The 16,151-nt window shown below is 34.0% G+C and overlaps 1 protein-coding gene across 1 annotated transcript; it reads left to right on the top strand.

Annotated features, from left to right (window-relative positions):
- Positions 1-13,409: 13,409 nt before the first annotated feature.
- LOC141591009 (uncharacterized) lies at positions 13,410-14,835 on the top strand. The gene is made up of 3 exons (XM_074411486.1): positions 13,410-13,594; positions 14,411-14,611; positions 14,694-14,835. The coding sequence occupies exons 1-3, from the start codon at positions 13,412-13,414 to the stop codon at positions 14,823-14,825; spliced, it is 516 nt and encodes a 171-aa protein (XP_074267587.1). The 5' UTR covers positions 13,410-13,411; the 3' UTR covers positions 14,826-14,835.
- Positions 14,836-16,151: the final 1,316 nt, after the last annotated feature.

The following is a 16,151-nucleotide window of genomic DNA, read 5'->3' as shown; positions in this document are numbered from 1 at the left end:
AAAGAGAGATGAGAAATGATTCGAAAAGAAAAGGAAAAAGAGTTCTGTACTGTAGAAAGAAGTCGATCGACTGCCATTTCTGGTCGATCGACTGAGGTCCGAGAAGAAAAGAAATCAATTTCGCATGATTCAAGCCTTTATCTAATGGCGATTTTTGCTCCCATGTTGCATTAATATCTTATGGGGAGTTGGTTGATTACTGTTGTACTGGAGATTGTGAGTTTTGTGCTTGCTATAGCACCGTTTCGATTGATTTTTGAGCAAGAAGTTGGATGTTGCCGCATGGTTCCGTTTTGGTACTAGCTTGATCACCTGTACCTCCACTTTCCCATATATGTTTTGCCTCTTCTTACCCATACCTCACATTTCCATATATTTACCTCGGCATGTGTCATGGTCATTAGTTCGGTTGGGATGCATATGTACGGTCATAGAGATTACTTTCATATTATTTTGCAGGCATGTTCTTATAGGTCGCAGTTAGGTGAGAGTCTCTACAAAATGAATTCTTTCTATCCTCTTATATATTCACCTGTGCTTATGTGTGATATGAGCAACCCGTGAGAGTCCAATTTGATAAGTCTCTATAGTTGACGGTTCAGCAGTTTTTGAACGACTTCATAACTCGTTTGCATGATTCGCATTACTAATTGATTGTTAGTTATTGCATTAAATGGTTTAGGCTTTACAGTTTGCAATTCGCTCTGAGATTGAACTCGTTCCATTAGGTCATTAGATCGAGTCTTGTTCTTGCTTGGGGACAAGCAAGGGTTTGGTTTGGGGAAGTTTGATGCGTGTCATTTATATGATGTTTTACACCCTATTTTACACGCATTTCAGAGCTCATTTGTGTAGTTTAAGCTACCATTTCCCCTATTTCCGTCTACTTTCGTGTTTTTGTACATTATTGCAGAAATGTGAAGAATTCATCGGAAATCAAGCTAAATCCGTCCCCGAGTATCCTGCATTGCATTTGACGTGAAGTATTCACTTAAGGAACGAGCTTGGTGCGCATTTCAAGGCCCAAAAGACAAGTCCACGAGAAGTTAAAAACGGATTATCAACTAAAGCAGTCGATCGACTGGCCCCCTTAGTCGATCGACCAACCCACGGGTTCCAGTAACTACTGTTCAGCATACTCCAGTCGATCGACCAGTCCCAGCAGTCGATCGACCAAGCCGCTGTCTCAGACGTGAATTAGGAGATCGAAAATTAGCAAGCCCATAGTACATTAGGTTTTGGAATAAGAACTACGTTGTATTCTATATAACGTAAGCTAGGTTATTCAGTTTTGGCATCTAGTTTTTAGCATACAGTTCTTAACACAATTAAACATTCATTAGTTAGATTATTTCCGTCAATAAAGTTACTCTTTTGCAATCGGTTTTGGATCCTTTTCTCCGCAACTTCGGTATTTCTTCTGTTCTTATTTCAGTTTCATTGCCTTTTTTATTGTTCATAGATATAGAATTGCTAGTTAGTATCCAAAGCCAATTATCGTTTATCGCTATTTGTTATTTGATTACTTCAAGCATGAATTCAATAGTTTATGTCGTTATGATTATTGTTGTTTTTATCAGTACCATGAGTATCTAATTTAATCGTGCTAGGATGTAGGGGAATTATAGTGTAGGCGGCATTAGAATTAGGGAGCCCTAATCGCCTGTTGGTCGATCGACCACCCTACCCGGTCGATCGACTGACCACGTGAGGTTTTACCTTCGTTTTAATTGTTTTAATTCCTTATTCGACAAATCGAGTGCACACGACTAGTTAAATGTTTAGGATATGACTGACCCATTAGATCGAGAGATAGGGACAGTTGTTAGATCACCAATTAAAATGACTATACTATGCTGAGATCGAAAGATAGGTAAAGTTTAAATTATCAGTCACTTTTCAGGACGAAAGTCAGTATTAGTGATATTAGGGACTTATAGCGAGATCGAAAGATGCTATCTGTTAAGAGTGGACCGAGAGGACCTCTTGTTTTCCCGCCTCATGTGTTTGATTTAGACCTGCTTAGTATGCTGCCGCCGAAACTATAGTGAACCGACCATCCTAGTACCCTTCTTTATATTTGATTTAATATTTTTCTTTAGTTAAATTTTCATTGCTATTAGCTATAGACCAAACCAAATCAACCCCCACATTTGTTACCTTAGACTAAATATCGGACAACTATTAATTACATTCGCCTCCTTGTGGTTCGACCCTGTTACCACTTGCCTAGGTTAGTTTAATAGGAATTATAAACTAAATCAACGGCGCCAAAATTTGATGCCCGTCGTTGTGAGTACCAAAAATAAGATTTATAATTCCTATTAAAACTAACCTAGGCTAGTGGTAACAGGGTCGAACCACAAGGAGGCGAATGTAATTAATAGTTGTCCGATATTTAGTCTAAGGTAACAAATGTGGGGGTTGATTTGGTTTGGTCTATAGCTAATAGCAATGAAAATTAAACTAAAGAAAAATATTAAATCAAATATAAAGAAGGGTACTAGGATGGTCGTTTCACTATAGTTTCGGCGGCAACATACTAAGCAGGTCTAAATCAAACACATGAGGCGGGAAAACAAGAGGTCCTCTCGGTCCACTCTTAACAGATAGCATCTTTCGATCTCGCTATAAGTCCCTAATATCACTAATACTGACTTTCGTCCTGAAAAGTGACTGATAATTTAAACTTTACCTATCTTTCGATCTCAGCATAGTATAGTCATTTTAATTGGTGATCTAACAACTGTCCCTATCTCTCGATCTAATGGGTCAGTCATATCCTAAACATTCAACTAGTCGTGTGCACTCGATTTGTCGAATAAGGAATTAAAACAATTAAAACGAAGGAAAAACCTCACGTGGTCAGTCGATCGACCGGGTAGGGTGGTCGATCGACCAACAGGCGATTAGGGCTCCCTAATTCTAATGCCGCCTACACTATAATTCCCCTACATCCTAGCACGATTAAATTAGCTACTCATGGTACTGATAAAAACAACAATAATCATAACGACATAAACTATTGAATTCATGCTTGAAGTAATCAAATAACAAATAGCGATAAACGATAATTGGCTTTTGATACTAACTAGCAATTCTATATCTATGAACAATAAAAAGGCAATGAAACTGAAATACAGAAGAAATACCGAAGTTGCGGAGAAAAGGATCCAAAACCGATTGCAAAAGAGTAACTTTATTGACGGAAATAATCTAACTAATGAATGTTTAATTGTGTTAAGAACTGTATGCTAAAAACTAGATGCCAAAACTGAATAACCTAGCTTACGTTATATAGAATACAACGTAGTTCTTATTCCAAAACCTAATGTACTATGGGCTTGCTAATTTTCGATCTCCTAATTCACGTCTGAGACAGCGGCTTGGTCGATCGACTGCTGGGACTGGTCGATCGACTGGAGTATGTTGAACAGTAGCTACTGGAACCCGTGGGTTGGTCGATCGACTAAGGGGGCCAGTCGATCGACTGCTTTAGCTGATAAACCGTTTTTAACTTCTCGTGGACTTGTCTTTTGGGCCTTGAAATGCGCACCAAGCTCGTTCCTTAAGTGAATACTTCACGTCATATGCAATGCAGGATACTCGGGGACGGATTTAGCTTGATTTCCGCTGAATTCTTCACATTTCTGCAATAATGTACAAAAACACGAAAGTAGACGCAAATAGGGGAAATGGTAGCTTAAACTACACAAATGAGCTCTGAAATGCGTGTAAAATAGGGTGTAAAACATCATATAAATGACACGCATCAGTTGGTTTGCAATGTTTCCCAGGTGAAGAGTGTGTCAAACAGGCCCATTCAGCAACTGAATTTGTATATTTGACATATGGTTGTGGTACCGAAGATGGGTTGTGTGCACCGCCGTGGGAATCCAGCACACTGGATGAGGATGAACAGTTTATTGTTGTAGCAAATGCAGCCGAGAAAGCGTACAAATTGAAACTTCCTCGTGCGAAACACAAAGAACAATGTGCTAAGTGGGGAAATTCATCCGTACCTATCACTGGTGAATTTTCGTTCGATTTAGGGTTAGAGAAAGACTTTGCTGAGAGTGAGGCAAGGTTAGCCGCAACTAAAGGGGTTAAACGGGATTGCCCTGTCACTGGTGAATCTTCTTCACCTGCCAAAAGGGTTCATTTCATGGCAAGTCCTTCCTATATACCTCTATCCAGCAACAAGCAACAGTCATCTCGTTTTGATCCGCTGTTTTCTGCTATCCAAGATGACACCAATGTGTTAACACCTCTTACTGCGGTGCACCTTCAAGTGACTGAATATGTTTTCAGTGACCGGGGCACTAACATGTTGGAAATCTATATCTCATATGTTTAACATATTCATATATGTCTCAAATTAATTTAGTCATAAAATTAATAACAAATCTTATGCATGCAAACAATATAAAATAACGAGAAGAGATCATTTTCTCACCATATGATTTTCGGATATATGGGCACAAGTAAGTTCTCCTACTCACTTGTTCTTGAGCTCTCCAAATGGAAGAACAAGGATTCAAATATAGAATCCCTCCCAAAAGCATATACCCAAGGAAAACTCATAATAACCAATATTATTTAGATCTAGTAATAATATTAGTTTTACTATAAAATTGACACAAAATAAATTGTCCTCTTAAAAATCGGTTCAAGAGGGAGGAGATTTTATTGAGTTTTTATTTCTCTAGAATTTTTACAAATTGTAGAGAGTTTCTAATTTTCTTACTCTAGAAAATTTTGTATCCAAAAATGATGAATGAATGTTGAAAAGAAAAACTCTCCTTTCTTTTCTCATATGGTTGGCCGAAATAATGGCCTTGGGTAGTATGCCCAATGCTTTTTATTTTTTTGCTCTTCTCAAAAGCTTAGGTTTGCATGGCTACTTGTTAGCTTCCATCATTGTGTTTTCCACTTAACAATTAACACAATTTTATTCCACTAACTCCCTCCAATATTTCGGTATATGTCAATAAAATGGGAGGTCCATTTTATTTTGTCATTTGTCAATTTTGTCACATGTAACATGTCACATGACATGTCACAATGTAATGTATTTTTAACATATTAAAAATCAACATACTCATCAAATATGTCATTTACAAAATCCACTAGCAATTCGTAATTACTTATACCAAAATAGTTTATAAATCACAACATCTTGTATTTATAATAAATCATTCATTCAATCTGAATTCAATATCAATTGTTTCGTAAACAATAATTTTGTACAAGTAATAAAACAATTCGATTACTTAGACCGTATCTAATTTAATCGTATTGCAATAAGATACGTTAATTATACTCACAAAATCATCCGTCAATTTTAAGCAATTTAATTAACTCGTATCGGTATACGATTAATTAAATAATCAATTAAGAGTATTTCCCTATAGGTATGACCTAAGGGGATCAACTGATCACCACCGTCGCACGACAGTAATGTAAAACTCTAGTCAGCCAATCATTACCGATATGTGTGGACCAGTTGACTGTAAAAATATTACATCCCACATGTATCCTTAAAATGAGATTTAATAATGATATTTAAATCATGTGATCGCACTATTGTTGATGACACATTTCCCAACAATCTCCCACTTGTCCTCGACAAGTGTGCGTCACCAATTCTCTTGTCCTATTACTATCTCCCACTCAATGCAAGGTGTCTTTCAGGTCGTACTTGCAAGTGATCATATCGAGAGTGGTTTCCTCGATCTGGAGAATAACTGATTGACCGGATTTATCTATCATAGATACCTTCCGAGCGTGGCCACGCATTTCCAGTTCATTACTCCTCGAGTGGCCCTGAGATATTGTTTTAACCCTGACAAAGGGGTGGACAATTCATATCGCACTTATTCCCTTCGACTAGCCACATCCATCATAACCCAAAATATGCCCATTTGACCCCATTTACGAAGGTCGTAGTAACACAAATCAAAGTTAATCTGAAACTGTGCCATCTTAGGCGAATCTCTTTAGTCAAAAGAATCGACTCATTAGAATACTATAGTAGCTCTCGCCACGACCAGGCTATATAAATTTGCCAGAACTCTATAAGCGGTCATAAGGCCCGACAAGGTGTTCCTAACAGTCTGCCTATGTGATCGACTAGTCATCTCACATGACTCTATGGCACTTGAACTTGCCATCAATCGCATCACACTCTAGTCACTTCGAGACGTCACCTCATACAAGTGACTATGGGCGAATACAATGTTAATCCGTGTTCACTTTAACGGGGTTCAATTGTCACTACAACCCGTTTGGATGTAACAAAGTATAAAAGGAGTTTTTAAAGAAAAACTCGAACGACAAATGCGATTATCACATATGAATAGTCAATGCCTGATTACTATTTCAAATTCTATAATCTAATTTGATCTTGTATGTAGTTGTTCATTTCAATTCAATTGAAATGACATGACTCATCATGTTAAGCCTATGAGAAGGCTTTGGTTAGTAGGTTTTATCAATTTCTTGTACCTTATTCAACCTTACTACATACTCGTTTTCCTTTGTAATGTATACATTTGCATTACAAAACTTTCTGAGTACGTGTCGAGATCCAATCAAGACATAGGTCTTCTATCCTTAGAATAGCTCCCACTGTTTTTGCAGTGTGCGGGATTCATCCTTCTTGCACATCCCATGATTGCAAGTGTACTCAATTTCCGTTATAAATATCTCTCATTGTTCTTTATTGCCTAGAACGATTCTAGAAAATCTACTTCTTAGTTATCTTAGCCACAATGGTATCTTAACCATCCTAATGTGTTTTGATTATGGTTTTGTCGGAAACCATGCGCAATCTCAATTGTCAATTGTCACTTGTGTAACACCCTTACACAAAATTGCATCATAAACACTTTGCTTTACTTCCTTAATGCTTCTGCAAGCACTTAAGGGTAATCTTTATGGCTTACTTGGTAAAGATTACTAAAATTCGATTTTGAAAATAATTCATCATACTCAAAGTATATGAAGTGTTATACATCATTACTTATTTAATTGATCCGGCAGCGGAATCAAATGGAATTAATCAAATATGTTCAATTTAATTGAACTAGTCATGAATCTTATCAACATAAGACTTCTTATTGACGCTAATATCACGTGGATTTATCTACATAAATCTAGATATTAAAGATGTATTATATTACTCCAAAAGTCTTAAATCATTCTCAATGATCAATATGTCATCCACATATCGGACTAAATAAAATTTCCGTAACTCCCACTAAACTCCATGTATAAAAACAACTTCTCGACTTATCGAGAGAAGTTTTATAACATGATCAAATTATTGATTCCAACTCATTGATGTCCTACTTAATATCCTCTCTTAAGTTTCACATTATCTTAGGATTGTAAAAATCTATAAAACTTACGACATGTATTGAATACATTCCTTCTTTTGAAGAAGTGGGTTTTAGATTCAATTGCTGTGTGCATATCCTTATAATGAAACACAATCCCTAAGAAGATCCAAATAGACTTAAGCATTTCAATTAGTGCAAAAACCCTTTGCAACCAATCTTGCTTTGAAATCTCTCTGTATTAGTGCAAAACCCTTTGTCACTAATCAAGCCTTTTATTTCGGATTTTCATGGCTCTAAGCCTTGTATTGAGTTGTGACTTAAACACTCTTATGTAAGTCATATATTCATTACATTCCAGAAGTAATCAACTTGAATCAAACGATTTCTTTTGTAAGTTATAAGCTCTTTACTTTCTTAAAAGTAGCATGAATTCATCATTTTCAACAAGTGACGAATTTAACCTCCTAGGTGTTAAAGAAACAACATCTTACACAAAACGTCTCATGTACCAAGAAAGACCAGTTTCTTGCGACATAACATTCTTTGTGGCTTTCTTTGTGGCTCTTGAATAATTTCTCCCACTCTGTCTTCTAGAAATAAACTTGTATTTTAGAAAGACAGTTTCACGAGCCACAAACTCGTTGTACTCATGATAATTGAAAAGGAAAAATGAGCATTTGTTTCTTGTGAAAACTTACAAACATGGTATCTTACCATATCATATCTCATATGATTCGTTTTAGTTTTAGTGGAAAAATAACTTAGACAAAATGATAAAATCCCCAAAAGAATCAAGTAACTCAAAGTAACTTGATTGAAGTCCAAACCATATCGAATAGCGTTTGATTTCTTATCTAATCACACATTATTCCATAATGCGTGCTAAGAGATAGTAACTTGTGATACTGTATCACATTTCCTTTGGCTTATATCAAAGTCTTCACTTTGATAATCCCATCACGACTAAATCGTGATTCCTGGAACTCTTTAAACTTCTTCAAAGATTTTTCTATTTACCTTATTAAGTGAACACATTAGCGTCAACTTAAATCGTTGGTAAAAGAAAATGATCAACCTATTTTGGATCGATGATTTACAACCTCGATCTCCTTTTCAACCAAAAGGCACGAGACATCTTGCTTTGAATACAAGATACGCATATACCATTAACAATCTAATGGTTTCAAGAGTACTCGATAACTCTTTGCGTTCATCATTCCAAAATTTAAGGTTTAATCTTGGGTTACCAATTTGAGTCTTGCATCATCTTTATGATATATCATTCTAGTTTGGTTTAGAATATAATCACCTTGATAATGGGCTAGCCATACATCAAATCGTGGTGTATAGGGTCACAAAAGTGAAACCTCTTTTGTATCTTAACAAGTTTGTATTCTTATTTATAGTTTATGTACTTAATAGTCACAATTAAGTACAACTCCAAACCCGAAAACTAGATTTAGTACACAATGACTCTATCTCTCGACTTCATTGTTGCTAGTCGTCATATTCTTATCATCCTATGTATCAAACATAATGATGAAAAACTCCACTGGTTTCTAATATTGACGAAGTGGTACTAGCCAAATTTATGTTTAATCAAATAAACATTTAAAGAAGAAGGTCTCATTAGATGTCCCACAACTAACTTGTTGATTCTTCAATAATTTGGGGTAGTTTCCTTTCTCGTGTCCAACATTTAAGACAATGGAAACTTTATCGATCGGGATTGATAGGTTTAGTATCGTCATTCTCAACAACTTTACCTTTAACATTACCTTGTATCAATTCCATTCTATTTTTACTTCTTTGAACCTCATCCCATCTTAACGGTTTAAGAGAATGCTCCCACTCATTTCAATGAGTCTTTGCTTTGAGAAGCAAAATTGAATTCATGAAGATTACTCTTCATTTGTTCGTTTTAGTCTTAAAACTTTCATTGAAGTGGTTGCGTTATTTTGGTCAATTACGAATTCTTGACAAAACTAATTACCAAAACAATTTATCGCTTCAAGATACTTAATTCATTTAAGTATATGAAAAACAATCCATTGTAAGTAGATGTGTTAGTCTAGAATCAAAAACCTGTTTGATAATGAATAACATTAATCTATACTCCTTGCAAGAGATCCTTAGCAATGGTTCATTTGAGGTTTTAGAAGCAAATTCATATTTTGTCTTTAGTTACGATGTTTTAATGGAGATTTGAATAAAAAATCGAAATGATATCGTATATGAATTGTGGTAAAGAAATAGAACAATATGATAACGGAATAGTGGAAAACATAACATTTATCGTTTTAATAATACTTGTAAATAACAAGTAAAGCATTTACATAGTGACCTCTACCCAACTATGATAAATGATTCCAAGATCCAAATTCATATTAACTTGGGGCACGGTGTGCCGAAATACCCTTTATTAATATAACTCGGTGGATTAACTCTTTAATCGATTCTACTTTTAGAACTCTTGGTCGATAAAATTACATTAATATTTTATCTCTAGCCCGAAACACATCCGAAAATACGTCGTGAATACTTTCGTTGAGTTCAACCCAAATTTCGAATAAATGTGTCCGTGATCCAAACCCATGTCAACTTAGGGCACGGTGTGCCGAAATACCCTTCATTAACATAAATTCGGTGGATAGACATTTATCACCCACTTCCCCTACGTAACAAGGTTTGTACCCCGGTGTGGCCGAGTGCACTCCCTCGCGAAATAGGTTTTCATGGTTTCTACTTTTGGTAAGGCTATGTCTCAATTGATTATTTTAGCGAGAGATCATGTCAATTTATTATCTATCACGTTTTAAGTGAACTAAAGCGGTGAACTACGATAATTGTAATGGACACGGTCGAAAAACTCGATTAAAATGACAATGCATGTTTTAGTTATGGCGATTTAGCGATGCATGCAATATATAAATAAAATGCAAAGCATAAAAATAAAATCCTAGTATGGCCTTCCTAAACTAGAAAAACTATTTAACTATTACATTTTCGGAAACCAACTCCATTGGTCCCTTGAACTTCGGTTGTGGCACGCATCTCGAGGTAACACCGTCTTTATGTATCGCCATCTTGAAGAAATCCGTCTTTCGGAACTCCGAAATAAATAAATTACATAATAAATTACATAATTTCCTATTATACATTTGTAATTAAAATAAAATAAATCTATTAAATTACAAGACGGTGATACGAGATCACAATAAAATTACAACCGAATCGATATTCCCATACATTTCGGGTAATACCAGATAAAAACTAAGGCCATACTAAGTAAAAATTACATAATTCAAAAATTACGTAAAATAAAAATTATGACAATCATAAATAAAATGCAGCATTATTATATATATGAACATGCCCAATTTTATGCTAAATCGCCTTTAAGGAGCCAATATCGTATATTACACGGTTTTTACGGATTTGCGTGATTCAACGTTTTATAATCACGATAATTACATAAATTCATATTTATGCACAAGTTAATTACCCTAACTTCTTAGGACTCAAAATTAGTCTTCACTAACTATTTGACTATAATTAACTTATATTACTTAAAATTGTTCATTAATGGACTCAAATTTACAATAAAAATGCTATAAACATCAAATAAATCACAAAAATTTCAAATAAATTTGAAATTTGAAATTTAAATTCATGAACATTCTGGGAAAAAAAAAACATGACATTCATAATGTTCAAAAACTTAGGTTAAAAATTTCGAAAGTTATCGGGAAAAACAATGTTGCGGTTTATTGAATTTATCAATAAAAATCATAAAAACATGAGAAAAATTATATACACCAACTTTTCAATTTTAGATCTGAAAAATATAATAAAATGCAACATGTGACGTTTTTCCTTAGTCATAGAGTATGTTTTAGCAATTTTTCACTAATTAAGTCACTATTTATGCTATTTTTCATCAAAAATCCATAAATCATGCATAAAGACTTCATTATAGCCTATTATTTTACACACATCTTGTAAAATTGCATGTGACAACATACTAAATTTCTATGACCAGATTCGAAATATTTCTCATATTAACCTATTTTTCATTTAAATTCGATTTTTAACATGAAAAATCCATATTTCGAGCATAAGAACTCATAAAACTATGAAAATTTCCAGATCATCTAAAAATAATATATGTGAAAACATATCCAAAAACCACTGGAAAATTCGAAGTTTAGCTAATTTTCGTCCAAAAATGACATTTTTATCATAAAAATCACATTTTAATGCCAATATTATATAAAATGAACAATAAAATCCATAAATTAACCAAAATATCCTAAATACATTTTAGGATCAGAAACTTTAACATGCATAAATTAATTTTCGTGATATATCATAATAACACAAAATTACAAGTTTTATATGTTAATCATATAACTCGGAAAAACTTAACCGATTTGCATGCAAACAACCTTGTGCTCATGATACCGCTTGTTGGAAATCTATATCTCATATGTTTAACATATTCATATATGTCTCAAATTAATTTAGTCATAAAATTAATAACAAATCTTATGCATGCAAACAATATAAAATATAGAGAAGAGATCATTTTCTTACCATATGATTTTCGTATATATGGGCACAAGTAAGTTCTCCTACTCACTTGTTCTTGAGCTCTCCAAATGGAAGAACAAGGATTCAAATATGGAATCCCTCCCAAAAGCATATACCCAAGGAAAACTCATAATAACCAATATTATTTAGATCTAGTAATAATATTAGTTTTACTATAAAATTGACACAAAATAAATTGTCCTCTTAAAAATCGGTTCAAAAGGGAGGAGATTTTATTGAGTTTTTATTTCTCTAGAATTTTTACAAATTGTAGAGAGTTTCTAATTTTCTTACTCTAGAAAATTTTGTATCCAAAAATGATGAATGAATGTTGAAAAGAAAAACTCTCTTTTCTTTTCTCATATGGTTGGCCGAAATAATGGCCTTGGGTAGTATGCCCAATGCTTTTTATTTTTTTGCTCTTCTCAAAAGCTTAGGTTTGCATGGCTACTTGTTAGCTTCCATAATTGTGTTTTCCACTTAACAATTAACACAATTTTATTCCACTAACTCCCTCCAATATTTCGGTATATGTCAATAAAATGAGAGGTCCATTTTATTTTGTCATTTGTCAATTTTGTCACATGTAACATGTCACATGACATGTCACAATGTAATGTATTTTTAACATATTAAAAATCAACATACTCATCAAATATGTCATTTACAAAATCGACTAGTAATTCGTAATTACTTGTACCAAAATAGTTTATAAATCACAACATCTTGTATTTATAATAAATCATTCATTCAATCTGAATTCAATATCAATTGTTTCGTAAACAATAATTTTGTCCAAGTAATAAAACAATTCGATTACTTAGACCGTATCTAATTTAATCGTATTGCAATAAGATACGTTAATTATACTCACAAAATCATCCGTCAATTTTAAGCAATTTAATTAACTCGTATCGGTATACGATTAATTAAATAATCAATTAAGAGTATTTCCCTATAAGTATGACCTAAGGGGATCAACTGATCACCACCGTCGCACGACAGTAATGTCAAACTCTAGTCAACCAATCATTACCGATATGTGTGGACCATTGATTTGTAAAAATATTACATCCCACATGTATCCTTAAAATGAGATTTAATAATGATATTTAAATCATGTGATCGCACTATTGTTGATGACACATTTCCCAACATAACAATCGTCGTTCCAGGTAATCTAAAATGTGTACTTGTTAAATTACCATTTTGTGAATGTCATTTTCACTGTTTCACACTTGACAAGTAATTTGATATATTTTTTGCTCTAGTGAGCACTTATATTCGTACTAGACTTATTTTGCAACGCGAATGCATTTGTGGTCATTAAAGCCGTCTGAACATGTTTCGAGTGTTGTAATTGATTGCTGGTCATCATATTTGAATTGTAAAGAGGAAGAAAATAATCTTGGTACTCAGAAGCGGTTCTTTTTTACCACGCTTGTGCATGTAAGTACATTTACATACACTCTTGAATGTTGTGTGTAATATGTATTTTGAAATATTGTACTTCCCTCTTTCGTTACTTTCCCATGCAGTCTGTATTAGCGAAACCCAGCCCAGGTTTAAGTGATGAAAATATTTATGAATTATTCGAGGCTCGTGTAAAAATGGAGTTGCAGCTTTTCCCGGGAATAGACATAACTTCAATCGCACTCGTAAGTTGTTATTGTTCGCTTGAAATACTTTCCAATTTTCTTTGCCATTGTTGTATTGCATTTTTAAAAACTTGAGTCATACTATTATCCCATAAGTCCTTTCGTTTTTGTTTAATTCCAACTACTAAGCCCATTTGAACCTCAACTTGTATATACCCATTTTATATTAAAAAAGTTCAGATTAGGCCAAATTAAGATAAATGGCCATTTAACACAATGTTAATGTTATAATTTGTCAATGTACTTTCTAAACGTACTAAATGTACTTTTTAAACATTTACAATGTTAATGTTGTAATTTCTCAATGTGGGGAATATCTAATATGCATAAGAGCTGTTGCAACTATATGCACACGTTGAGAACATAGACCATGAGTCATACTATCATTCCATGTCTGCATTCTGCTTTTGTTTTATTGCAACTGCTTGAGTCAAAGGGAATTTTCTTTGCGTTTGTATTAAATGAGGTCACTTTATATTGCAATGTACCGTTCTCATTTTTTACATGTGCCTCACGATTAGTTAAAATGTACCCTTCCAAGAGTATGACTGTACTTATGGTTGTACGTCATTTGTTTTGTAATTTCAGTTTTTTTTTTCTCAATTGTACACGAGAAACACTTCTTCTTATACGTGGTTGACCTGGTGAGGAAGCGTTTCGTCATTCTTGACAACTCACTCTCAGATGAAGACGCCATCAAGAAATATGGTGTATCTCCACTGTTAATGAGATGTTTGAATTTGACACATTCTTGTTGTTCTATTGAATTAGGACTATTAGTCGCGCTTAACACTGGTTTAAAATGTTTTGTCATAGATTGATGCTCTTGGAAGGTTTTTGGGTGAGAACCCAAAAACTTCTGACTCTAGCAACGTTGTGTTGGCTATGGATCTCATTGTTGCAAAGCTTAGTTGGAGAAATAACTACAATGTTGATGACTGTGGTATATACACAATGAGACACATGGAAACATTTATGGGATTAATCTCTTGGAAATGTGGCCTGATGAAAAATGATGTGAGTGTTGGTTCTTATTTTAAAGAAATTCATGTTCATTGTGTTTTGCCTATCTCGTTAATTATTGGCTTCTGTTTTGCAGCGGAGCGTGCTTAAAGTGTTACGATACAAATATCTATGCACATTACTAATGTTCGACCACAACGATTGCCGTGAAACTGTCGCTGATCATGCGAAGAAGGGTCATTTCTCTAAAGCTAGTGATTACATTTAATGTTCAAATATTATCTATGTAGTACGTTAGAATTTGTCTGATGACACCCCTGTTCATGTAGTATGATGTTTTAAATTCTAGTGTACGTTAGTATGTCTAATGATTTGCAATTGCATAAGGAAAATGTTCAATTTGTGAACCAATGTTTAGTTGCACCTAATTAAAGTACTTCTTTGTCTATTTTTAGCGTGCTATTTACTTGAACGTTATTATCTCCTTGAATATCGACTTATGATGTACTGAATTAGCAAAATAATATAATGTACATTTCAGGTCTGCTTTTAATTCTCTTTTGTAAAACAGTACATGCACATTATGAACATACATAATGGGCATTTGAATTAAATTGAAAGCACATTTATTTTTATTATACATTGAAAACAGGAAAATAGGTCTAAAATCACGTCAAATATCTATCTATAGCGACATCATAATCTAAGTATATGAATGAACTTTTGAAGTTTTCTATCTTATTAAACGATCACATGCATTACAATTTAATTAATGTTTCATGTTCTTTTTAAAATAATTTAATGTACCTTTAAATATAATAACAGTGCTTAATGATATTTTAGTTGCACCTAATTATCAGAACATGCACATTATGAATAGAGATAATGGACATTTTAATTAAACTGTTTACATAAATTACATAATATATACAGTGTAAACAGGAAAACTTGTTTAATAAACTGTCAAACATCTATTTTTAATCCCTTCCCAAAAAAAGGGTTCACTCGCCCCTTGTTGGGTGTCTTTTGGTCTTGCGGCCGTACAAACCACACATAAGGGAAAGGGTTTAGGGTTGGATTAGGCGGATTCGCGGTAGCGGTCTGCCTAATCCAACCCTAAACCCTTTCTCGTCCCGTTTTAGGATACCCGACCCCCTAGTTTTAATCTCGTCCTTAAAAAGGGTTCAGTCGCCCCCTCTAGGGTGTCTTTTGGTCTTGCGGCCGTTGATAATCCAACCCTAAACCCTTTCCCATGCCGTTTTAGGATACTTGGCCCCATAGTTTTAAATGGTCATATATCCTAATTTGACCTAATCTGATTTTTTTAAGTATAAAATGGGTATATAAAAGTAGAGGTTCAAACGGTTCAAGCAGTTGGAATAAACAAAAAAAAAAAAATGGACTTATGGCATGATAGTATGACCCAATTTTTTAAAAAAATACCGCGACTTTAAACTTCTTCTCTTTAACATCTTACTACTTTTTGATAAGCCTGTCAATTAAATTGTAGCTTCCCGTTTTCTCATTCTCAGATCGTTCACTTTCTCTTTATCGCTCTCTATCGTAATGAAGGTTATACTCTTTGCCTTTAATT

This window comes from Silene latifolia, chromosome 7 (genome assembly GCF_048544455.1).
Source record: "Silene latifolia isolate original U9 population chromosome 7, ASM4854445v1, whole genome shotgun sequence".
Lineage (NCBI taxonomy): Eukaryota > Viridiplantae > Streptophyta > Magnoliopsida > Caryophyllales > Caryophyllaceae > Silene > Silene latifolia.
This window is presented reverse-complemented; position numbering and strand designations above follow the sequence as displayed.

Excerpts from the sequence above, each read along its gene's own strand:
- LOC141591009 (XM_074411486.1), top strand. The coding sequence starts at position 13,412 with ATGTTGTGTGTAATATGTATTTTGAAATATTGTACTTCCCTCTTTCGT. Across the intron at positions 13,595-14,410 it reads ACATAACTTCAATCGCACTC|ATTGATGCTCTTGGAAGGTT; the intron begins GTAAGTTGTTAT and ends GTTTTGTCATAG. Across the intron at positions 14,612-14,693 it reads GTGGCCTGATGAAAAATGAT|CGGAGCGTGCTTAAAGTGTT; the intron begins GTGAGTGTTGGT and ends TCTGTTTTGCAG.